Source organism: Camelus bactrianus, chromosome 2, assembly GCF_048773025.1.
Source record: "Camelus bactrianus isolate YW-2024 breed Bactrian camel chromosome 2, ASM4877302v1, whole genome shotgun sequence".
NCBI classification, from domain to species: Eukaryota; Metazoa; Chordata; class Mammalia; order Artiodactyla; family Camelidae; genus Camelus; species Camelus bactrianus.
Window position 1 is genome coordinate 72786122 of NC_133540.1, and position 25793 is coordinate 72811914.

The 25793-nt window shown below is 34.9% G+C and overlaps 1 protein-coding gene across 9 annotated transcripts in view; it reads right to left on the bottom strand.

Annotated features, from left to right (window-relative positions):
• The window catches only part of CCSER1 (coiled-coil serine rich protein 1), a 1108361-nt gene that overhangs the window by 582713 nt on the left and 499855 nt on the right, over positions 1 to 25793 (bottom strand). For all 9 annotated transcript variants that reach the window (XM_074343893.1, XM_074343839.1, XM_074343854.1 and 6 more), the window contains one exon: positions 1257 to 1340. In XM_074343893.1, coding sequence (XP_074199994.1) covers positions 1257 to 1340 — 84 coding nt within the window. The remainder of the gene's footprint in view (positions 1 to 1256; positions 1341 to 25793) is intronic.

Sequence of the window (25793 nt, forward strand, 5' to 3'; positions counted from 1 at the left end):
TATATGATTTTTACTCAACTCAAAGAAAGCTTGATTACATAAAATATATCTCTAGGGTTATATTAAATATAGGAATGCCTTCATGTAATTGAGTTTATATTATCAATTACTTATAAAAAGTTACCCCCAGTAATGTAAGACATGCTCCTTTTGTCTGTAATACTATTACTATTTTAAGTACTGGTTTATGGGTTTTCTAAGGAAATATGTTCATGGGACCAATAATTGGCATTAACCCAGTCAAAGGTCTGGTTTTAGTAAAAATGTTGTCAGTTGTCGAGAGTCAGTAAAATATGCTCTACATTTGTCTGCTATCTCACTAATATGTTCTCAGACGCTTGATGGCCTATAAGATCTATTTTGTCATTTAATTGTATTTAATAATTACCTAATACATCATTGTTAGTGTACTCAAATCTGAAATCAAAGAATATTATTGATTAGGGTTTGTTTTTTGATACTGATAAGGAGTCAGGGTCTCTCATTGTATAGTATATCTTTATTTTACTGGTATTAAGAGCTCTTGATTAATTTTTAAAGATAATTCATTGCTTTTTCATTTTTGTTTTAGACAACTCATTTTTATTTATATCCCGATTAAGTGTGTTTTCTTGCAAAATACTATTCATATATATAAATTGAAAATACATACCTAGAAAAGTAATGCCCCCTGCTATTCTTGTTACCTACCAAATGTGTTATGTTAGGAAAGTATGATTACATTTTTTATGATATCACATTAAAAAACCCTGAAAACATGAACTATACACATTTCATATTTTTTGTAAATTTTACATTTGGATTTATATATCTTTATTAACAAAAAAATCTTATTAAGTTTATGCATTTTTGGTAGCTTTATAAAAAAGCAAAATGTTTTTGTTTGCAAAATTGAGCACTTTGCTTTATATTACATGATTGTATCTCTAGGTATGGCAGTATGAAGTTAAATCTGGCACTTCACAAAAAACGTGGGTTTAGCTTTCATAATTTGACAGGTACAACTGAAATGTCTAATTCTGGTTCAGTAATCTGTTTCTGGAATTGTACAAAGCTAAATACATACTATAAAACATTCTAATTTTCAGGTTGTCAAAACCTCATTACTGTAGGATTATAAAATTTATAATCATAGTGAATCATTAATAGTTCATAAACCATTAATAACGTTCATGTTAATAAGGTTGTTGTAGGGTTTCTAACAAATTAGCTTGCAAGGAAAATACACTTGTGTGTCAGATATTGTTCACACTTACCAGTTCTTCCTGAAGTTGGGAAATGAGTTCATCCTTCTCTTTCAGTTGCAGTTTCAGCAGTGAGCATTCATCTTTCATGATATCCTATAAAAACATCAAAAAGACAGCATAATAAATAGGCTTAGTCCTTTCACTTTGCTCTTAATAAGGAAAGTTAGCTTCACACAGCGGGAGATAATTGCCTTTGACTAATGAAACTTATATTTCCTCTAAGGTGTGGTATTTTCCACAACATACTCTATGCTATGTTGCAATACAAGCTGATGTATTCAAAGATATTATGCTATATATAATGTCTAAACACATATTTTTTTCTGATTGACTTTTCTTTTTATTTCCCTTTGTCCATTTTGTTCCCTAAAAGAGAAGTCAAGGATTCATCTTCAATTCTGTCTTCCCATTCCTGTGCATACATAATCTGTGGAATAAAAATTAAAGGACATAATTATAACAAAATGGTATGTAAAGTTAATTATTAATTCTCAAACCAATGGCCTTGGTATAGGCTTCATCTTTAATGATGTCTCTGCAACATGTCCCTCTCACTAGAGCTTTCTATGTGGGCACTGAATCTTGTCACTCTACATTGAACACTCAGCCACAGCCTACATGTACACAAAACATTCACATCCATGACCTCTATTATTCTATGCTGGATAACTCTCACAGACACCTAATCTAGACTTATCTTCCGAGATTCAACACAAATTAAACTATTTAGTGAGCATATACTCGGTACTGTCTCACAGACATTCCAACTCAAACTTTCTCAACATCTTTTTCCTACTCCAAAACTTCATTTCTATTTACTTCTCCCATCATCTTATTTCCTAAAATAACCAGAAAGTCATTGTATATTTTCAGCTTATACTCACTCTGAACCAAATCTGGTACCAAATTCTTTCATGTCTGTTTCCTTGGTATTTCTAGGACTCATCCCTCTTTATTCCTCATTGATTTACTCTAGGTATCCACTGCTTCTTATGTTACTACAGTAAGACTCCAAATGATTCTGTGTCTATCCCTTTTCCCTATCTGCCAGAGATATTTTCCTAAATGAGAATTACATCATTTCTTTTTTGTATAGTTTCTCAATACAGTTAATCATATATAGTATATTCTTTACTATAGCACACAGTGCCTTTCATTATCAGCTATTGCTTGTTTCTGGAGCGTCAGTTTTTCATTTAGTTTTCTTACAAACTGTGCTCATCCCCACAGAACCGAGATGCAGAATGTTGCTTTGGGTCTCCTTGCTTCACACATGCACATCTCTGGGTTATACTGCCTTCTACCCACTGCGTCCCTCTATCCCCCAATTTCTCAGGATTTAGGAGGTATTTCAAGCATCATTCCTTTTTCCAGGAGGGAGCTTTCCTTTGTTGGCTGAGTTATGTTTCCCTTGAGGGTGAGGGCATGCTCTACTGCATCTAAATCATGTATCATTTCATACAATACTAATACTTCAAGTGCCATTTGCTTGTTTCCCAGCATCATTAGACTAGTCCCCCACCCCCACCGCTTGAGCAGACAGACTTTCATTAGCATATTACCAGTACCAAGCATTGCAAATGACACACATTAAGATATTCAAGTCCGCATTTGCTTCCGATAAAATTACCAAATAAACAGTATAAACACTAGGGAGAATTCCCATTTTTTTCTGAATGGGGTAACTTTACCTAAGTTGACAAGGAAGAAAATAGCTAACGAATTACAGAAGACAGTATTTGTTTATTCTGCTTCTCAGGGTGTTAAGTTTCTACTCCCCCTACTAAGCAATACAGAACACATGATTCAAATTAATACCGTCTTTCATTTGCGGACAGACAGCTGACTGGGAGACGCTAATTATCTGTTCCTTTTATTTTGCAGCAGCCCTATTTCTTCCCTAAATCATGGGCCTTAGTAGGTAGAGCTTTTTAATGTTTGTTTTCATAGATTCTAAATTTAAATGTAACAATTTACCAAGTTATTGGTGAAAAGGCTTAGCCTGCTCCACAAGGCAAAGAAAATTCAGTAGACTTAAAAGGTAGGTAAGAAAACAATCATGTCTCTTAGAGTCAGAGACATCTAGGGTCAAATCCTCGTTACTTTACCTCCCTCTGCTGTTTTGAGCTAATTAATGAACTTCTTTGGGCCCCCTGGACATTACTGTGGAAGTTGACGGTAACTCCAGACTATAAACTAACCAGTAACAATAACGCTACTGTATTAGTATTTATATTCACAAAGTCATGCTTAATATCGCACTTAAGAAAAACTACCTCCCTTCATAAATTACAATGTTGTCACAGGTTGGGTTCTGTAGGAAACAAAAAACTGAGGTAGAGTTAAGGGTACAAAAGATTTATTAAAGAGTAAATCCGCATGAAAAGAAAAGTAAAAGAATAAGAACTGGTCAGGGAAACAGTGGGCCATGACTCCTACCTGACGAAACAGCCACCGCCAACTAACCGAGGCGCGCCAACAGCAAGGCCGCCCGTGAGAGGAATACCGCGAGAAGGGAAGTGGGCGGGCCCTTGTGCCACCCGCTGCACAGTCATTGGTTGGGAGCTGCCTCGAGAAGAACTAGATCTCAGCTGCAGTTACTCAATTCATTGCTTCGACCCACCCAGAGACGAGCTGAAGCAGGCCCTAAAGGCACTAACAGCTGAAGGCAGTCAGCTACCCGCAGGACTTGCAGCTGGGTAGTAAGTCCTTTATTGAAAGGGGATCTGAGCCTCAGCCTGAACCTACTCCGATTGTTATTTGACAATTAATAACCAATAGTTTTTTGTATATTAATTCGTAAATATGTTGTTAATTAATTAGTTTAAAATGAAGATTTACCTATATCATGGCTAATAGGAATTGAAAGAAACTTGCTCTTCCAAAAACATGCTCACTTTCCACAATTCTCTGATTTCCTCCCCCCTCACTCACACCCCGGGAAGCTTTTTCAAGAAGTTCATAATCTCACACCTTTTTTTTTTTTTTAATATTTTTTTTAATTTATTACTTTTTTTGTTGAGGGAGGAGACAATTAGGTTTAATCATTTATTTATTTTTAGAGGAGGTACTGGGGATTGAACCCAGGACCTTGTACATGCTACACATGCACTCTACCACTTGAGCTATCCTCTCCCCCCTTATGAGCTCACAGCCTTAAATCAGGTTGGTGCTGATATATCATTTGTACTTATTTATGGAATAACACATATTAAATATTTATCATATGTAATCAGAAGCCAATTTATAAAAACCTCTATGAATGATTTTGCAGATGAATCTCAGTTACCTAGAGTTTTGTTTTTAGTTGTTAAATGTATACATGGCAAAATTCAGAAGTACCTGTCTAACACACAAAATGAAAACTCTTGAACAACACTTACTCTCAAGTGAAGACGACTCTCAAATGAATTAATATGGCCTCAATATTCTCACTATATTTGCAGAATTCTGGGTGGGGCTTTGGTCACCAGCTTCTCACGTTGACTGCCTGAGTTGAATCATTCCCAAATTTCTGACTTACAAAATTGTGAACAAAAGTATAGTTGTAAGCCACTAAGTTTTGAGATGATTTGTTATATAGATCACCAGAACGTATGGACAAACTCCAAATTATTAGAATTAGAATTGGTATAAATCATGACACATTATAGTTGTACAAAAATATATACAGGTAATTTTTAAAATAAAATATTCTGTGATTTAATTTATGATATGGGGATTTAAATTATGTCCTATTTAGTGTAACTTTCAAATAGCTCATTTCATGCATTAAAGAAATATTTATGTTCTCATTGTATATCCTACTGGAGAATCAGAAATACAAATATAAAATTTCATTAAAAACTATCTTATTCTTGTACTTTTATTTTCTAAATTTGGAAAGTTAGAGCCAGAGAAATGAATATTTGGGTAATTTGCCCTAAATTCAGTTAGCTGACTCCAGTCCCATATATTCTATAATTTATTTTTGCCTGGAATTAGAATCACCTCATTATTTAAGACTTGTATGAACAGAAATCAAGTGCCAAAAAATTAAAGGCAAGTAGAGTCTGTAAATCACCTTGAAAATGATCTTATGCTGAAATTAGAAATGCAGATGAAAAAAAATCAAATAATTTCTAACTCACAAACTTCCACATAATTCCTCAGGTAAAATTATGAATATGATTCTTGGCTACCAGTTACAAAAATATATCAAAATTTGTATTGAGTCATCATGACTTTTTCTATTTATAGACTTTTCTTCTCTCTGGAGGGCTTTTCTTTATGATTTACAAGCAGTTTTCCATTCTTGTAAGTGAAAAGCTCAAAAGATTAAAAAAGTAAAGGAAACTGACAATGCTACCAGTGTAAACAAGGACAGACTGTTACGAACAAGTGAAAAAAAAAAAAAGAGAGAGAGAGAGAAGAAATAGGAATGTGGTAGAAGAGGACAGCAGGGCAGAGATTAGAAAACACAATAAAGTATAATAATTGATAATGTATTTTGCTACTCTGCCTAAATAACTGACCTCCTGTAACTCATATTAACTCAGTTTTAAAGTAGCATGCTATCTCCAACACCTGGTAGCTAGTGAAATAAATCAATGCAGGCGTATAATCATCTAAACAAGACCATAAGAGGATCTGTTTTTCAAACATTGAAAACAAATTCAATAAAAACACAACTCTAATTCTTTATTATTTAGTTTAAAATAATTGAAAAATATTTTATAAATCATTTCAGTATGAATAATTGCTAGATGATGCAATAAAATTTTTTTTTAGAAACATTCAATTAAAAACATCTAGATTTGACTATAAAGTCACTGATTTAAGAGATGAACATTCCATTGATTTACAACAACTGTGCTTTCTTACTAAATATTGTTTTCATGGAAATAAAAAAAATTTAAGAAGGCCTAATAGGTGTTCAAAGGGTGCGCACAGTATCTTAGAAATGTATCTTTTATCATATAAATCAAATCAGGAAACCCAAGCATTATCCCTTTACACAGTGGTATACTATCTATGAATTTCAAGCAATTAAAAAGATCAGCATAATCTTTTCATTTGCAAGTGTTACTCTTAGGAAATCTTAAAACTTCTTACTAATCTCCATCACTCAAGATAATAGCAGTACTTTATATTTTTATATGGACTTAAACATTTATAAAGCACTTTTACGTACAGAATTTTTTTTTGCTGCCAGAATCTTTTTTGGCCAGTTATTGAACATTTCTAGGCTAAGTAGGGCTTTAAGAATAGAAATGAAGCAGAGAAAACAATTGTAGCAAAGGTCAAACAAAAGGAAACCATTAATAATAATACCAAGACCCTTAAATTGTGTTCATTAGCTTCTCCACAGAATTCATTGTATTTTGATGATTTTTGTAATAGTTAAAAACATTAGCCTCCACTAAGAAATTTGCTAAGATGTTACAACAGTTCCATGAGACTACGTGCTTGTCTTTTCCAAGTTGTTAGAGTCCTTTTAGATTCACCTTCTTCTATTAATAAGAAAAAAATTGGGTTGTATAACTCTTCTAACATAATGTTCTACATCTTACTCAATTTTTCTATACAGTAAGTGGACAGAGCATATTAACCTAAGTCATAATCCCTACAGAAGATACTTACACAAAGTTTTCACTTTTCTGTTCTTTATTTCATACAGTTATTTGGTGAAAATTGGAAACAACAAACATTTGTGTTTCATTTTCTAAAGCCTTCTTAAAATTTTGCAGGTAGAAGGATGAAAATCAAATTTCTCAGTGTCAAATTTCTAACTCAAATTTCTGAGTTAGTAGCCATAGCAAATTAGTTGCCCGATCTCCTAAACCCATGGGTTTCACCACCATCAATTAGGAAATATACTTAAGGCATAAATATCTTTAAAACCTCATCAACAATGAACTTCTCAATACAGAATGTCAACAAGTGATAGAGTAATACTAATTTGTCCCTTTGTACTTGCTTGATACAAAATTCTTGAAGAAATAAATATCTTTAAGAGGTCTTGAGATTATCTGAAGTCAGCACTTTTTTTTTTCTCACAGAAGACAGGCACACTTGTCACATTATAGTTGTATTTCTTAAACAGGGAAAGCAACCTAGTGATCCTTCTCACAATGCAGAATATACAAGAAAAAAAATTAATGGTTAAAAACACCCTTTTAAAAGTCCCTCTCTGTTGTGAAGTCACGTTTACTTGCTTTTCATGAAGTTTTAGGTAAGAAGGAGGGGACATCTTACCTCCCAACATCCTGAATAAAATAAGAATTATGTTTGAGCATAACTATAAACTTTAGTTTCTGGGAAGGAAAAGCAACCAAAGACATCAAATGCATCTCCTTCCTCACCTATAAGTATGTAATACAGCTGTTTTATTTGTTTGGTACAGAGTCACAGACACAGAAAACAAACTTATGGCTACCAGGAGGGAAGAGGGTGGGAAGGGATAAATTGGGAGTTCAAGATTTGCAGATGTTAACTACTATATGTAAAATAGATAAAACAACAAGTTTATACTGTCTAGCACAGGAAACTATATTCAGTATCTTGTGGTAACCCATAATGAAAAAGAATATGAAAACAAATATATGCACGTATATGTATGACTGAACTATTATGCTGTACACCAGAAATTGACACAACATTGTAAACTGACTATACGTCAATTTAAAAAAAATAAAGGTAGAATAAAATCCTATCTTGACTTAGTTTTGAGACTCTGGCTAGAGGCCAATTAGTTCTTCTTCTCCAATGGCTGATCAAGTCCACATTCCAAACACTTTCTTTATGGGGCCCTCACACTCCAGGGCCGTTACGTACCAGCCCCATCAGGCCAGGTACCAGGCAAATACAGACAGCCTCTCTGCCCCAGAGCTCTTAAAATTATTTGAATTAGCCAGTCCTCAGAAAGTGCTGGAAACTGAGCTAATCCCATTCTACTAGCCATATGTAAACTGCCCTCTGTAGCTCTGATTTACTGTTACTTTGTCCCCAGGGGGCAATCTCCTGCATGACCCTGCCTGGCAGTCTTCTCTCATTTGGAGATATAAGTAAAAAGGGTTCTTTCATATTTAAATGTCAGTGTGTCAGTTCCCACCATCTAAAGAATCTTTAAATCTCATAAAACCTAGCACTGGCAGGGGCTTGCTGTGCGTAGTGGGCACCCTTCTGCCATCCTCCTGGGACAAGGCAGCTAAGACAGCTCTTGGACTCTGGTCATTTATGCCACCTTCAGACAGGAGGAAGGACAGTGTAAATAATATTGGGCACTGCTTGGCATTGCATATACATTGTTTGCATAATAGAAGGAGAGTAAGGCTTTTCTGGTTTTGTATTTTATTAAAGATAGTAAAAACTGAAAAGAGAGACATCCCTAATATCAGCAGATCCAACAAATAGTAATATCCCATTTTATGGGGTGCTGAATTGTGACAATGATGAGGAATACAGAAACAGTACTGCTTTAGGAATGTTTTTTCAAGAATTCTGGCATAACTGTAGAATTCTGGGAAGGAGAAAAAGCAGAGAGATTCAACACTGTGCAGTACAAGGATCAGTGTAAGCAGTGGTTTGAGGCAGCCTGGTAGGTCAGAAAACTAGGCTGCAAAAAAGCAAGGAACATGAGCTGAAGCTACAGATCACAGCTACAAAACATAAACCAGCGCTAGGAAGTGAGGAAAGGAGTCAAGGTCATGCTTTGTTCTTTTTTAGAGCACTAATGGATAGTAACAGCATGCACATAGCATCTTCAAGTAGTCATTTTATGCACGTTGTAAAGCAGGAGTCTTTAGGATGGCAAATACAGGAATTTGGGAAAAGCAGCTTTTTTCAACTTATGAAGTAGATATAATTTTCAATGTTTGCTTATGTACTGAATGCCTGCATATGGTGACCAACTGTGTAATTAATTTCCATGACAAAACAAAATTTTTGTTTTCAAGCTCCTGTAAATTAAATTACATTTTCATTTAATTTAAATCTAAAACTGGGAAGTTTGAGAGGGTCATTAGACAACATGAAACTATCTTAAAAACTATCACCTGATACAGAAGAACACTTACAAATCTAACAATGTTTTTCATGTTACCTCTTAGTGTCACTCAATGGAGACAGAGAAGACTTGCATTTGAGTCTTTGCTGTGTTACAATTTAGTTGTGTCATCTTGAAGAAATCAACTACTAATAACAGAACTATAATTTGTTGAAATTCTGAAATAGTCCCAGATTCTTTGCATACTTCGTCAGTGGAGACCCACAACATTTTTACCAGGAAGGACTTCTTAACCACATTTTTCAGTGTTTTAACAACTTTTCTATACTGTGGAACTAGAAAATTATTACTGAAGTAAACCCAAGTCTGCATGAACACAAAACCAGTGTACCTCAGTTCTGAGCTACACTGCTGTTCAGAGCTTTCTTCATAAAATGGGAATCGTATGTACTGTATAGTTTTTCCAGAGTGAGGATCATTCAAGTATAGATGAAGGAAACAACCACAATTAGGCTGTCATAGATTGAATGTCTAAAACGGTACCCCAAAGTTGTCCTGCCCCTATTTCCAGCATCTGTGAGCATGACAAGATATCACTTCCATGGTTGTATGATGTTCTGTGGTACAGCTGACATTAAAATGGGGAGATTATCTGATGGGTCCTAGGCTAGTCACAGAGCCCTAATGAGTCACATGGGGCAGAAGTCAGAGAGAGTCAAAGTGTGAGAGGACCTGCCTCACCATTGCTGCTTTGAAGACAGAGAGGCTCCTGTGAGAAGGGATATGGTGAGGAGGTAAGAGCAGCCTCCAGCCAGGAAAGGGGACTTCAAACCTCCCACGCCAGCCACAGCAGTGAATTCTTCCAAAAGCTGATGAATGGCTTGGAAGAAACCCCAAGCTCCAGATGAGAATGCAGCTGACAGACACCTTAATTTCAGCCTTGTCAGACTCTGACAAAAAACTTCAAAGTGTTTCTTAAGTGACCAAGTCTGTACAGGTATCCCCCACTTTTCCAAAATGTGCTTTATGCCACTTCACTTTGATGAAAGATCTACATCAGTACATGTTTTGCTAACCAAAAGAGGTCCAAAGAGGATATTTACTTTAAAAAAAGAGAAAAAAAGGTAAAGACTAAAAATAGCGTTCAGATTTGTTTTTCAGTGAGCTGTTGTAGAGGCAGCTTGCACTCGAGCAGCCAGAGCAGCCCTGCCAAGCTCCTTCCCCGAGAATTAAACTCAGGGTCTCGGCATCAAGCTTCTCAGCTTTCACCCATGATTTATCCCAATTTATTTTGTACATCTGTTGGCAAGATGCGCCCTAAGGTGATTGCTTCTTTGCTTAATGCCATTTAGGCTTATGAAAGATTTCATAGGAATGCTCTACTTTTGGATAGTAGGGGAAACCTGTATTAATGTGCCACATAGTGACAGAAAAATAACCCCCCAAAAAAAGATCTAAAAAAAAGACACAAAGAAACTTATTTACAAAATAGAAACAGACTCACAGACATAGAAAATAAACTTATGGTTACCAGTGGGGGAAGGGAGGGAAGAATAAATTGGGAGTTAGGGATTTGTAGAAACTCACTAATATTTATGAAATAGACAACAAGGCCCTCTGTATAGTACAGGGAACTATATTCAATACTTTGTAGTGATATGTGTGTATAACTGAATCACCATGCTGTACACCAGAAACTAACATTGTAAATTGACTATAATTATAACAAAAGAAAGCAAACAAACAAAAAAACAAATACATAGATGCACTAAGGTAGTAGAGTCAGAAAAAGCTTTCCTGAGAATGAAATGTCAAACCAGAAACTCAATGGTCAGATGGAATTAATAAATGATAAAAGGAAGGCAAGTGTTTTCTAAGCAAATGCAGGACTGTGAGAATTTCTGGAGGCAGAGAAATCAATTGCAAGAGTTTGGGGAACACGTATTTCAGTATAATGGTGTGGAGAGCCATACACTGGCAAATAACAATTGAGAACCAAATCATAAAAGTCATTTATGTCATAATAATAAATTCAGTTTTATTCAGAGGGCTATGGTGTATCAATAAAGAATTTTAATCCGTGAAAGGGTATAATCAGAATTCAGTTTATGCACCTTACTCTGGGTACAGTATGGAGAATGGGCTGGATGGGAGAAGACTAGAGATGGTTAGGAGTCTGTTTTACTAATCCAGGTAAGAAATCATTAGAACTTAAACTATGATGAGGCTGTGGGAGTGGATCTGAGAGCTATTTAGAAAGTGGACTCTACCAGATACATGTGGAGTAGAAGCAAAAAATGAAAGGAGAAAGTCATAGATGATGTTAGGTTTCTGGCGGGTCTACTCAGTGAACGCAAGTACTGCTCATTCCTATTGAAAACAAATACAATTTAAGGTGGGATGTCAGCCGAGGGGGGCTGAAGAGGGTTTTGAGGAAGTGAGCTACCCACCTGGAAAAATGCGCGAGGAGCTGACATAGAGCAAAACAGCATTTTATTGCAGTACCAGCAGGTGGCGCACATGGCGGGCGGCGGCAGCGGCGCTCGGCACTTTCTTCTAGTTCAACAAGATGGGGCCGCCATGTGGCGCACTTGTCCTGCTTTTAACTATACTGCCCGCACGTGCGCATTGTTCATTTCTTGGTCCCTAAGGCTTACATAATGCTACTAGCGCATGCGTATCTTTGCTTTTTTTTGTTTATAAAGCTTACGTAACTGGCGCATGCATATATTTACTCCTTACCAGGTGCAAGCTATTGTGAACTTTAGCCTGGGCCCCACGGCCTATTCACTTAAGGCTGGGCCCCATGGCCTACTCACTTAAGGCTGCCAAAATGGGAGAATTTAAGATAAAGAAAAGACAGTAAATTTAATTTTCAGGTTCCTTGTAACATTCAGCTGAGGAATATTGGCTATGTTAGCATGGGCTCAGACGAGAGGGGTCTGGTCAGGAAATGAAATCTGGGAATCACCAGTACAATGATGTGGAAAAACAGTAACTGAGAGATGAAAAGAAGCAAGCGTGAAGAAAACTGAAAATGAACAAGTGGAAAATAAGGAAAGCGTGGAGTCATGGCAGGAAGGAGACGGAAATTGATGATGCTGGACACGGCGAAGATGAAGTAAAGTAAGGGTTTATCGACAAGTTCAGTCACTGTTGTCTTTGACAAAGCAGTTTCAGGTGGTATGTTACAAGCAGAATCCAGATTACAGTGAGCTGAGAAGCAAACTGAAGATGAAGGAGAAATAAGGAGTTACCAACTATATACTTGTCAAAATGCAAGCTTCTTCCAAGAAATGAAGTCTGGTAGTTAATAGGATTGAGAGAGTGTGTGTGTATTTCAGATGGACAAGCTTGAACAGGTTTAAAGACCAAGAATGATTCAGTAAGATGGGAGAAGTTAGAAGCACAGGTGAAAGAAGGAATAAATGAGAGAGGAAAATCCTTCAAGCATTCAGGGATAAGATCCAGTCCATAGGAGGAAATGCTAGTTTTCAGGAAGCAGAGAAGTACCCGTGAACAGAAGAAAATGAAATAATCTATGTAACAGACTGGTAAGAATTGAAAGTGTCCCCTTAAAATTCATATGTTGAAATACCCCCTAGTACCTCAGGATGTGATCTTATTTGAAATAGAGTCATTGCAGATGTAAGGGGTTAAGATGAGAAAATACTGGACTACGGTAGTCCCCTAATCCAATATGTCTAAGTGTCTTTATAAAAAGGAGAGACTTGGGCACAGATAAATGCACATGAGAAGAACACCATGTGAAGACTGGAGTTATGCTCCAGTGGAACCACAGGTGGCTAGGAGACAGATCTGGGGCAGATGCTTTGTTAGCGCCTTCAAAGGAGGCACAGTCCTGCCAACATCTTGATCTCAGAATTCTAGCCTCTAGAACGCTGAGACAATAAATGTTTGTCATTTAAGCTACTCTGTTTGTGGTACTTTGTTTCATCAGTCCTAGGAAACTAATACACAGAGATATTATTTTCAACTGCTAGACTTTCTTACAGATTATATGTGAGTAACTGAATTGATATATGATTTTTCAGTAATAAATATGCAAATAAAAAGAATAGAAAAAAGAATACATAAACCATGACCTCTTCTACTATGTCTCTTACCCACAAAGCTCTTCAAGTGTGATTCTTTTTTCTAACAGAGGGTGATTATGTTAATACAGGCTTATTAGCATATCAAATATAGCAGTTCTTTATTCCTTTAAGTTATAAACATAAAGCATTCTTATCTTTGCATAGTTAGTCACTATCTGATTCTTGAACAAGTGAAGAGGCGCAGGTGTATCCTTAGTCTGTATGTGTAGCAGTATTTTTGCCTTTATGTCACACTCACCTAATCATTCAAATGAACCCCAGAGCCTCTTGTCCTGGCCTTCTGAGCAGAAGCTAGGGCAGCCACCACCATATACTGAGAAGCACTGCCACTTTCCAGCAACTTGACACTGATCAAAATGTCTAGACAAGTCAGCTTCATCAAAGTCAAATTCATTTTGACTGCTAATCAGCATGTGATGAAGTTTATGGAGACATGAAATTGTTCAAATTCTTTTTCACTTGTCATCAAAATATGGTCAGAAAAATAATCACCTCCAGGCATGGGAAAAAATGTAACTAAATGCCCTGATACCCATATCCCATCCTCATCCCATCCCAGCCCTCCTGGTTAAAAGAAAACATACTTGAAGACTGAAAATTAGCGGCCATACCATAGACACCCAGCATTACAATGTGAAGCAACCCAAGTATACAATTGAAGAATTATTATTAAATGATAGTAAATCTACTCAGTGAAATATTTTGCAGTTAAAAAAATTGATGGTTACAAAGTCTATGTGGTAACAGAAAAAATCCACTTTCTTTGGTAAATGGAATTCTAAGTGAAATATACACAAATCTAAAAATATGTAAAATTATGACAATCATTTTGTTAACATTGTGGGGTTTTGTGTGATTTTTAAGTATTTTAATTTCTAAATTTTCATCAATGTGCTTGCAATATTAAAGGTATTATATCCTAGAAAAATACATATGAATACCAAACTATTTATTCAAGCATACTTAGCAAATCATGAATCTATGGCACATGTGGTACATTGTGTTCTAAAGATGTTCCAGGGCCAAAAAAAAAAAAAGTTTGCAACAACCAGAGATCTTTGTTTGCATATCTTGAACTACATTACCTGACACATAGTTTACAGGGATAATTTTTACTATTTCTACTCTCTTCTCCTCAGGCAGTTTCTCTGATAAGCTTCAGCTGCTCCCAAGTGTCCTCTGGCCCTTGTTTAGGAGCCACGTGTCCTGCCTGGCTTCCCTTCTGATTCTGCATCATAAAAACTCTTGAGAATGTATCTAATAGAGAACTCTCCCATCAGAGGGTAAGGAGGAAAAGAACAAATTTATTTATATTTTGTAGTAAATAGGCAAAAGTTAACTTTCAAAAACATTCTTTTACATAAATACCCCAGCTCCACACAATTAAAACTCTATGACTATTTACTAGACAGCAAAGACATGGAGCAAAAAAGGCTAAATTACAAACACCTGCAGGGAAAGAATGGCATCTTTGAATCCTTTCGTTACTAAGCTCTCTTTACACATAGAAGAGCAATAAGCACGTTGATAATTAAGCTGAAGAAAGCATATAAAACGGTTCAAAAATATGTTATTGTAAATCTACAAAAACTTTAATATTATAAAGAAAATAAATGGCAGCTTATGAAAGTGTACAATTTAACACACTGTTTTAAATGGCATTGGACTGGGATTTACTGAGAAAGTAATGTATCGTAAAGGTGAATGGTATCTTATTCTGTCAATAATTGTCAAGTTATTTTGCTTGAACACAGAAATTGTAATTGTAATTCATGAGGTCTTTATTCTGAACTTGTCACTTTGAGAGACTTGTACTTTAATAGTATTATACTATTTTGAAAGCAGTAGACCTTTCTGTTCACTTTGACTATAAATTTAAATATGATTTCTGCTCTTCTATTGCTACTTTAATTTTGTCCAGCTGTGCAACATCTAACATCATAAGAAGACAGCCAGTCAAGTCACAGGATTATAACGTAATAAAAAGAAAACTATATATTGAAGGAAACCAATATACTGAAGCATACAGGTAGTAAACTAGATAGATAGTTTTCAACATGGGTAAATGAAGATTCTACCTAGATCATCTGGGAAACACTTCAAAGATTTACAGTCCCCTGCTTTCCCATTTCACCCCTCCAGGTTTATGAGATTCAACTGAAGGTATGAATTTTAACCCATCCTTTTTCACTTTCTAACCTCACTCTTTGGTACATACTGTTACTGAAAACCAATTGAATAAAGAAATGATTGGGGAGACAGTGGGTGGGAAGGGATACACTGGGAGTTCGAGATTTGTAGATACTGACAGGTATATATAGAATAGATACACAAGTCTATACTGTATAGCACAGGGAAATACATACAAGATCTTGCAGTAGCTCATGGTGAAAAAGAATATGAAAATGAATATATGTATATTCATGTATGACTGAAAAATTGTGCTGTACACCAGAAATTGACACAACACTGTAAACTGACTATAACTCAGTAAAATTTAAAAAAAAGAAATGATTACCAGAATATATAAAATGAGCATATGCATTTATGATAACTGGTATAGTTTTGCTATTATAATCACAATGTGCCATAAATTGTCCTCATATGGCAAATACTTTTTATTATCCAGGGTGATGAAGGAAAACATAGGTTTTCTGTGAATTATTCAGTTACTTGTATACAAAATTATAAGCAGTAGGGGCAAGATTAAACAGTTGTTCCCTATATTTAGAATACTGATGTAAGCAGAAAGCTTCTCTATCTTTAAACTGGATTAAGTCTCTACCTTTACTAAAACAAATGTAACAACAAGCAACATTTTGTGATTCCTGACTTCTATTCTTGACTCTCTTCCCCCCTTTTACTGATGAGATTCTTGAAAGAGGAACTAGACTTATAGAATCCACACCCTCATTTACAATTTAGCACCACAAATAAATAACTGATAACTGTTCAATCTTCCTGCCTCTGAAAATTGGTTTCCATTCTAGTCATTTAATTAAAATTGCTCTCATCAAAGTTAGGTAGAAACATTGTTCAGTCCTCAGCCTGATCTGTGCATCTTCTTTAAAATATCTCTTCTTCCTGGACTTCTGCACTAGTGTTTTCTCCTGTTATACAGTTTGGATACTTTTTAAACTTTTTAATTAACATTTTTTCCTTTCATTTTGTTCTTGAGAAGTTAATTTTTCCCAGGTTTCTGTCTGAAGCCCTTTTCCCATCTCCTTTTAAATGTTTCACCTCAACAATTACTGTATTAGCAACTACCTATGAATTAACACTTCAGTATTTATTATCAATCCTCACCTTTCTGTGTTCTGAAATTTTTGCCAAATCTTGAACTGACTCCTAGAGACTTTCACTTGTTATGTTCCAGGCATATTAGATTCAAACTTTCAAATCTAAAAATCTTCATCCTGGAGGGTAACAAGTTATTTCTCCAACACTTCTGGTCTTAGTTAATAACATCGTCTCTTCTATAACTTAATCAAGAAACTTGCTTCATCCTTGATTTCTTTTAGCACTTTATGTATTCAATCCATCGTCTTGTTGTCATGGTTTCTGAAATAAAGTCAATTGTAATTCTTATTCTTTTTCCTCTGTAGGTAAGGTATGTACATTCTCTGTACATCCTTTCAAGATTTTCTCTTTGTCTTTGGTTTTCTGCAGTTTCAATATGGTATGTATAGGAGTCGATTTTTTTTTTCAGTATATATTTTATTTGGAATTCTCTGAGCTTCCTGCAGCTGTGGTTTGGTGTCTGTCATTGATTTTGCAAAGTCTTGGCTACTATTAGCTTCAAAATTTCTTCTGCTCCATTCTCTCTTCTGGTACTCCAATTACACAGGTGTTAATAATCTGAAATTATCTCAGAGTTCTTGGATATTCTGCTATTTTGTTTTCATTTTTTTCTCTTTGAATTTCAGTTGACATATCTTCAAGCTCACTGATTCTTCTTCTCAGCAGTGTCTAATCTACTAATGAGCCCAATAAAGGCATTCTTTAAGTTTCAGTGCTTTTGATTTCTAGCATTCCTCTTGATTCTTAGCATTTTCGTCTCTCTGCTTGTATTGCCCATTTGTTCTTGCATGTTGTTTATTTTTTGTCATTATAGCCTTAATCTATTAATTATAATTATTTAAAATTTCCTGTCTGATAACTTTAAAATCTGTGTCATATATTAGTCTGGTTCTGCTGCTCGCTTTGTTTCTTCAAACTGTATTTTTTCCTGCCTTTTAGCATGCCTCATAATTTATTTTTGAAAGCTGGAGGTAATATATTGGGTGATAATAACAGGTAAACAGTTTGAGTTTTTATGCTACTCTTGCTAGAAGACGGGCTATGTTTAATATTTACTGTAGCTGTATGTCCCAGAGGCTTAAAATTCCTCAATTGTCGTTTTTATATCCTCTGCTGTCTCTGGCTTACCCTAAGGATACCTTTCAAATAGAATCTGTGCCTTGCAGTTCCTTTAGCTGTGAGTTACTGTATACTGGAAGCTTTTTGACCCAGTAGTAAGGAGTTAGGGAGGGGAAACATTCTATAATCTTATGATTAAGTATCAATCTTCAGTGGCCCTGTGTCTCTGTGTTGGTTGTGACCTTCACAAGTCAATTCTAGCTTCACTTCTCCCTCTCAGGTGAGATAGGGAGAGTAGAGAGGGCTGAATTAGTTAAGTGCCCTTCCTCCAAGGAGAGATAAGGCTCTGTCTGGTAGTCTTTTCTCTTGGAAAGTAGGCAATTGTTAGAAAGAATGCTCTGGGCACATTTCAAGTGGTTACTTTTCCAATTCTCTGCCTAAGACACAAAAGGACTTTCATTTCTTTGGTTCTTCACCAGGAGAACCTGGTGGGATTCCTAGAGGTAAAACTCATGTGTATGGGTCCTCCATAAGAATATGGCCCCCAGGAGTTTCTTATTATTAGGTTAGTCCACTCAGCTTCCAGTGATTCATCAAAACTACCAGTTAAGTGCTCCTACCAGGTTGTGGCATCATGTGACTTCTGCTCTAGGTAAACTAATTTTGGCTGTGACTCTATATTTGCCTGGGGTGGTGGTTTGCTCTGTGGACTTTTTTCTCTGCAGGCCCAAGAATAGTTGTTGACTTTCAATTTGTTCAAAATTTTTCTTATTGTAAAAACAGAAGTGATAACTTCAAGCTTTTTAACTGTTAGAACTGAAACCAGAAGTTCCCATCCTTGACTTCTCATGTTTTCTCACATTCCATGACCAATGGACGAACAATCCTCTTTTTGACTCCAAAATTCCTTTAGTTCATTTCCTTGCTTCAACTCCCATTGCCATTGACTTAATTCAGGTCTTTACATCTGGTTAGAATTCTTCACTAGTCTCAGAATTGTTTTCCTTCCTTTTTTCCCAACACTAAGGAAGAAAGCCTTAATAATGTTATTTATGTATATTGCTTAATTTCCCTGTTAAATATAAGCTCTTTGAAGATAGGAGCCATATTTTATTTTTATACATCACAAATAATGTAGTCTAGTAACTTTCACAGAGGAGGAGATCAATAAATATCAATTGAATGAATGGATAGGGAGTCATCTACCATCCTAAGTGACATTAGTGTTTTAGTAGAAAAATTAGGCTAAAATTTGAAGTTAAAATTGATTTTTATTTCCTTAAATTAGTTCAGAAATTTTTTGGGTAAAGATACTCTGCCCACAAATACATTCCATTAATGATGCCAACAGCTGCCTCCTGGTGGTATTCCAATTAAAAATTCAATGAGGGCAGGCCAGTAAATGTGCTATATAATTAAGACTCTGGATATACATATATCCAGACAATCCTGGACAATTCACCCCTAAATACTCAAAAAGTATCAGAAACAGAAAATAATTTTACCACCTTTCACAACATCAAAACTATATAGAAGAATACTTTATAATAGAAACGCTCTTTTATTTGTTTGTTTGCCATATCTGGCATCTGACACACTGCTTGGATTTTCACCACTCTTTTCAAGATGATCTTATCTTTCTTGTAAGGTACATCACAATTATTATTCCTGTCTCTTATAAGTACATTGAAACAGAAAATGGAAATGATAAGTGACTTGCTCAAGGAAAACACAAAAGTTATCCAAAGAGCGAAAATGAAAGACTGTCAATATTTCAATAACAAATAAAAACCACGATTTCATACATATAGACCACAGTTATAGAAAACTGATAGAAATGCAGAAATTTAAATTTTCTTTAATATCTAAAGCCAAGATTGCATATTACATATAAAGATATTTTTTAAAGAACACAGAAAAAAAGTGTACAAAATACCCTATAATTCTTAGCCTCACAAGGAAAGCAATTTAATTTTCATATTCCCTATTTTATCAGAAAAAAAATCTTCTAAATTTAACTTCCAGAGAAATAAAGATTCCCCACTCAGTTCCATAGGGTTTATATCTATCTTCTCAGTAGATCTGATTTTACAGAAACCCTATGAGTTAGATGGTATTACTGAGGTTTTACTGGGAAGCAGAGTGGCTCAGAGAAGCTCCACTAGCTAAGGTTCCACAGTTATATTTACATTGGAAAGGAAGTTTACACATTACATGTTTGATAAATGACTAATTTCTGAGTTGAACTCAGTGTCTGGTTCTATAGAGAATAAAAGTGTCATAAGGAATACTCTTTCTATTCTAGATTACACAAGTTAATGGTCTTTTGAGTATCACACATATGTAGAAAAGTTGACATTCACCAAATTTAGGTTACATTTACAAAGTATGTTAATAAAGTAAAAAGGGAGTATTCCTGGGCAAGGGCCTTCCTGATCATTTGTCTTACAGGGACTCCATATTACATGATTATTTTGAGAGAATTATTTGAATGAATGTCAAAAACATGTTAAAAACTACTGTCCTTTGCCAACCCCTTTTCCTTTCACATATAGTTAACTGTATATCCTTCTCTATTGCCTCCCATCTTCAACTTTTGAATAAATAAAGTCATGGTGGATAATCTGGGCCTCCTTAACCCCTGGTCTCCACTTGCCATTGGTCAGGGAAATTTTTCAGACTTCCCTACAGCATGCAGCCTGTAAGTACAATAAAAATAAATGACTGTATCTGTACTTTTTCTACTCTCTCAGTATTTTGCTTAAATTATTTTGAGAATCATTCATGAACCTAAAATATTCTTAGAGATCAATTAGAAGGGAAGCATAAAAGGACATCAATTTGTGGCTTACTTTTTTGGGATTCTAACTCATCTTCCTTATGGAAAAGGAGAACAGAAAAATTAGAGAAGAAACTTATCTTCACTGAGAAGTAGACAACTTAGGTTTCCTTATTCCAACAGATGACAGTAACCACACACTAACTATAAAACAGGGACTCAGGGGAGACCGAGTCCTGAGGGCAGCTGTATCAGTTAGAGTGCTTCTGACAGTAAGTAAAAGCCTACCTAAAAATGGCTTAAATAGAAAAGATATTTAATATCTCATACAACAAGATGAACAGAAGTGGGTGGTTCCAGGCTTAGTAGTTAATTCAATAGCATAATAACATCATCAAAGACACGGATACTTTCTGTTTTGTTCTAATGGATCCTCAAAGGGTTGTCATTAGTTCTCAGGCTTGACCCTTCATAGCTATAGGAAGGCAAATGCAGATCCAAAATATATGTTCTCAATCGTATATTTGGATTTAACAGTGGGAAAGACAATTTCTCTTCTCATGTATCTTTTTCATCCAATGCATTTTTTTTCCTCTGGTCCATTGACCCAGAATTGGGTCACACAACCAAGCCCCAGCTTCAAGAGAGCATGACAATTTTCAGCTGGTTGGCTCTACATCGAGGAAGAACATCTGTGTGGGGAGAGGATTACTGAGGTAGAATCTGACATTGTAAGGATGTATGCGTGACCCTAAAGGAAAGTCTCATATGAGCTTGCACTCTTATAGCTCTTATTAATTAAAAAAACTTTCATCCAGTAGGGTATTTAGAAAAAGTGAATGTTAAATGTGAGCCATTGGACAAAAGTCTGAGAATACAGCAGAAGCAAACAAGGTGGAAAAAGGTTGCTTATACTCTTTGAGGCAAAGGACAGATTTCTAAAGTATAATCATGTTATGGAAGAGAATAACTAGGGTCTAGGAAAACCCAATCAATTATTTTTTGATGAAATAAAGTTTAAGATCTGTTCTGAAGGATGAATATAATTTTGCTGTGAGAAAAGAAAAACAAAACACACCGGGACTAAGGTAAAAGGGTACACAGCAAGTTCAAGGTGATAAAAGATATACTAGTAGAGGTGAAGTATGAAACACAAAGAGACGGAATGGTACTTGAGGATGCTGTAGAATGAGCAACATTACTTGGGCTTCTTAGACTTTATCTGAAGGACAAGGGGAATGAAAGTGTTTTGATTTTAAAGACAAGGATTTTTGGATATGGATATGACAATATTTGCATAAAACTGGAAGAATAATTGGGGAAATAAGGAGAAGAGATAGAGTAGTAAGAAAGGAAGTGAGGATACCATTTAGGAGGCTACTATAATATTAAAGAAAGGAGATAATAGTAGTTTTAACTAAGCTTTTAGGCCCTGAATTACAGATTTTGTATCTGTCCTCTAAAAAAGTGTTCAGTTACTGTCTGAAATAATTTTTAGCAAGGTATGAATGCACCTGATTTTAAAATGCTAAACTGCAAATCCTTTCAATATGGTTTAATAAAGAAGTTTCAAAGTCAACCAAGAATCTTTAACCTTATCTCTAAGGGATCAGGGATTTTGAGGAACTCAGGATTCCCTCTAGGTTAAACATGGTTAAACATGCACCTTTACATGAAGTTCATTGACTTCACTGCAGAAAATTGTTCCCTCCCCAAACATGAGACAGAATATAGAAAAAACATGTACTCTCTAGAGTGTTGGTTTGAAGAATGTTAGTTTTTTAAAAAATATGTTTGTGTGTTGGTTTGGTTTAGTTTTCTACAGGAATGCATTTCTATTAATATACTAGCATTTAATGGAGAACTTGATCACAATAAATTTTGCTTCTGAGATACTTTTATAGTAAGGCTTACTTGCAATCAGCCAATGAGAAATGCATCTGTCCATGCACTCAAACTCATCCTAATTCCTAATTAATCTTCTTCAATACATTTCTCAAATTCTTGAATTGTGTTTCTTTCTATTCAGTGACTTATAAATACAGAGATACCCTATAAATCTTCTCCCTATCACATACTTCCAATTGCCAGTGGTCTGTAAAATACAGATTAAACAAAATAACTTTTGTTAGACCTAACTTTTCTACTTCCCAAAGTAGTAGCTTTAAGCAGCATATTGTTCAATGCAACATAATTTGAGTTATAATTCTATCAGGCAAAAATAGTGCTTATATTTTAGAGAGAACTACATGAAAATAGTATAATAAATGAACTCAGTCATTAGGCAGTGAATTGTCTTATTTTTTCCCCCAACATAGTAAACCTAAAGAATAAGAGAACATCTAAAGGAAAGAATAACTATTGCTAAAAGCAGCAGCTAACATTTATTTTGTTTTAATTTTATGTCAGGTAGTCTGGATATATTATCTTATTTAACTCTTACAATAACCCTTAATTAGGAACTTGTGTTTTGTGATTAAGCATTTGAGAAACTAATGTTTTAAATATGTAAATAATGCACTCAGGCTCCCAGAACTACCTTGTAACAGTATTAGGTCTGTTTGGTTCCAATGTCTAGATATTTCAATATTGCTCTTTCACAAAACATCTACAATATGCCAAACATTCTTAAGTGTTTAAAGCATACTTAATTTAGTTAGTACAATAATTCTGGATAGCTATGATAAAGATTAGTATCTATATTGTACAGATAAAAAACTGAAACTCCAATGTCACACAGTTAAGCACTGGATAAAGATAAGTAATGGAGTTTTCATTTGAACCTATACATTCTGACTTCAAAGCACACAGTTCTGATTCCAAATTAGCTAAGATTAATAATAGAAATGGTGACAAATTATCAAGAGAAAACCGAGTGCTGGATCTGAGGTCTTAGAGTCCAACAGGTTATGTGTAGTGGCATTTTTAAAGTTGTCTTTTAGAGCAGAGATTTGTTGATTAATTAATCCATTCATACATTTTTCCAACAAACACTTTTTGAGTGCCCATTATGTGCCAGACACTGGGTATATAATGTTGAAAGAAACAAGCTTCCAATTGAGAACTGAGAAAACTCAGTTAACTAAGGCTTCCTAGGAGTGGCAGGATGGAGGATAGTAAAGAACAGAAATGTGTGGGCAACCTGGATAGTTACAGAATTAAAAAACAACAACAACAACAAAAAAAACTTTGTCATTTACTAGTGGTCTGACTTTTCTCAAGTTCCTTAATATCTTGGTACTTCAGTTTCCTCCTAGGAAAAATGAGGGAAGTATTACTGCTTAATTTACGTGGTTGCTGTAAACATTAAAATGGGTGAAGAAGACTAATATGTGTTAATATATGTAAATCATTTAGAAGGATCGTCTGCCTTGCAAACACTCAATAAATGCTAGTTATTAAGCATCACATAAATGTTGAATGTTATGATGATGAGTCATGCTTCCTATTAACATTAAAGCATATTACCAAAGTTTATTCAAAGTATAGCTAACTCTTAATAGTACCATTAATTTGATCTACGAATTGGAACAAGTATTTTCCAAACAGGGATTACTGTTCAAAACAAGGTCAGTTGGAGCTCCAAAAATTTTCCTAAAGCTCTTACTTAATTTTCTATTATCTTTGAGATAATTTTCCAAAAATGTACTTCTCTTAATAAGACTTACAAGCAGCATTCTGCTACTCAGCAGCGTGTTCCTCTCATCTCTCAGAAACTACAAGGAGATCCACAGCTATGCCAATACAATGAGTGTTAGAGAGATATTAAGGACTACAGCACCTTGATGCTATAAAATGTATCACCTTGATTCCAGGAGAACTCACCTGGAATTAAAAAGGGAAATCACTTGACTTCATATAATAAATTTTTATATTAAATTATTATATTAAAAAATTACTTAAAACACCAAATTTACCATCAGTGGTACTTTTGACAATTTGGGGTACACTACTCTAGCTGAATCCCCACATTTTACAAATGAAAATACTGAATTACAAGCTGCATAAATTACTTTCTCAGAAACAAATGGCTCTATAATGGAGGAACCTGTACCAAAAGCCCTTCCCCTAATTGTGGTTCACAGCATAGAACTAATTCATTGTCACATAAAATAGCAACTGGCCACCAAAGTTATAGGTGATCCCAGCCTGAGAGACATTTTACTCAGGGCAGGTTTATTAACCCTCTCCCTACCAAAGCTGTCAGACTTCTAAACATCTGTTTTGCAAAAGAAAATACTCTGCACAGAATATTTAACTTCTTTTCCTCTAAAGAATTATGAAATATTAGCTAAAAATTCAAGACTGTAAATAACAACTTTGGATATGTTAATTCCATAAGTTAAAATGTACCTATTTTCAGTTAACCTGTTACAATCATTCTGTACTAATTTTGAAATCTACATGTTTCTAATTTAAATTCTTGAGGGAGAAATTCATGTGTGTCATAGCAGCAGTGAGCTTCAAGAATGGAAACTGCCACATTATTAAAACATCAAATTATATGAAGATAGAATAAACCCTACCCAAAATATTTTCTTACTATTAATATTTATAGTTCAAAAATTGTCTCTTTATGAGTTACACTTAACAACCTTATCACTTTCATGGTAAAATTACCTCCAAAACAATAGGTCTACATTGCCAAACTATTTGTAACTGAAGGGAATAATAATTCTTATGATGTTTCATCAGGCACTTCACAAATTTGGAGAAGAGTTAAAAAAATAATTATTATTATGTTTTGACATCTTGAGCAGATACTCTAGCACTCTCTGGAGAGGAAACAGGCTGTGTTTTTATCTCTTGATCTCAAGTACTCAATTCATCATTCTTATATGATCTCTAGGAAGAAATGTGGAGTGGGTTCATTCAATTTTATTCTTCAAAGTGCTGAAGAGTTGGTATCAACAATGAATTGTTTTTTGTTTGTTAGATCAATTATAGGAGAACTCAAATGGAAAATGATCTTGCCAATAAGTAATCTTGGGCAGAGTTTAGAAGCTATACCTTTCATTTAAATCACTGATCAGAAATTTTTGATTTTTTAGCTTAAATTTGCAAAGTCTTCCTTGATTCTGCAATAGCTGTACATTTTTAAGGCTGAGAAGTTTACTCTTACATACAGGCCTATCAATGAACTTTTTGGAATAGGAGTAGGTGAGATTAATGAGCTTATTATAATTCATTAGAAAGTAGTATGTGGATGACTGCCTACTTTAATTAGTTTTATTACTGTAGAAAATTGTTTCATATGCCAAGCTCATCACCAAGCACGCCTGGAAAACATTAGAGCAGTAATC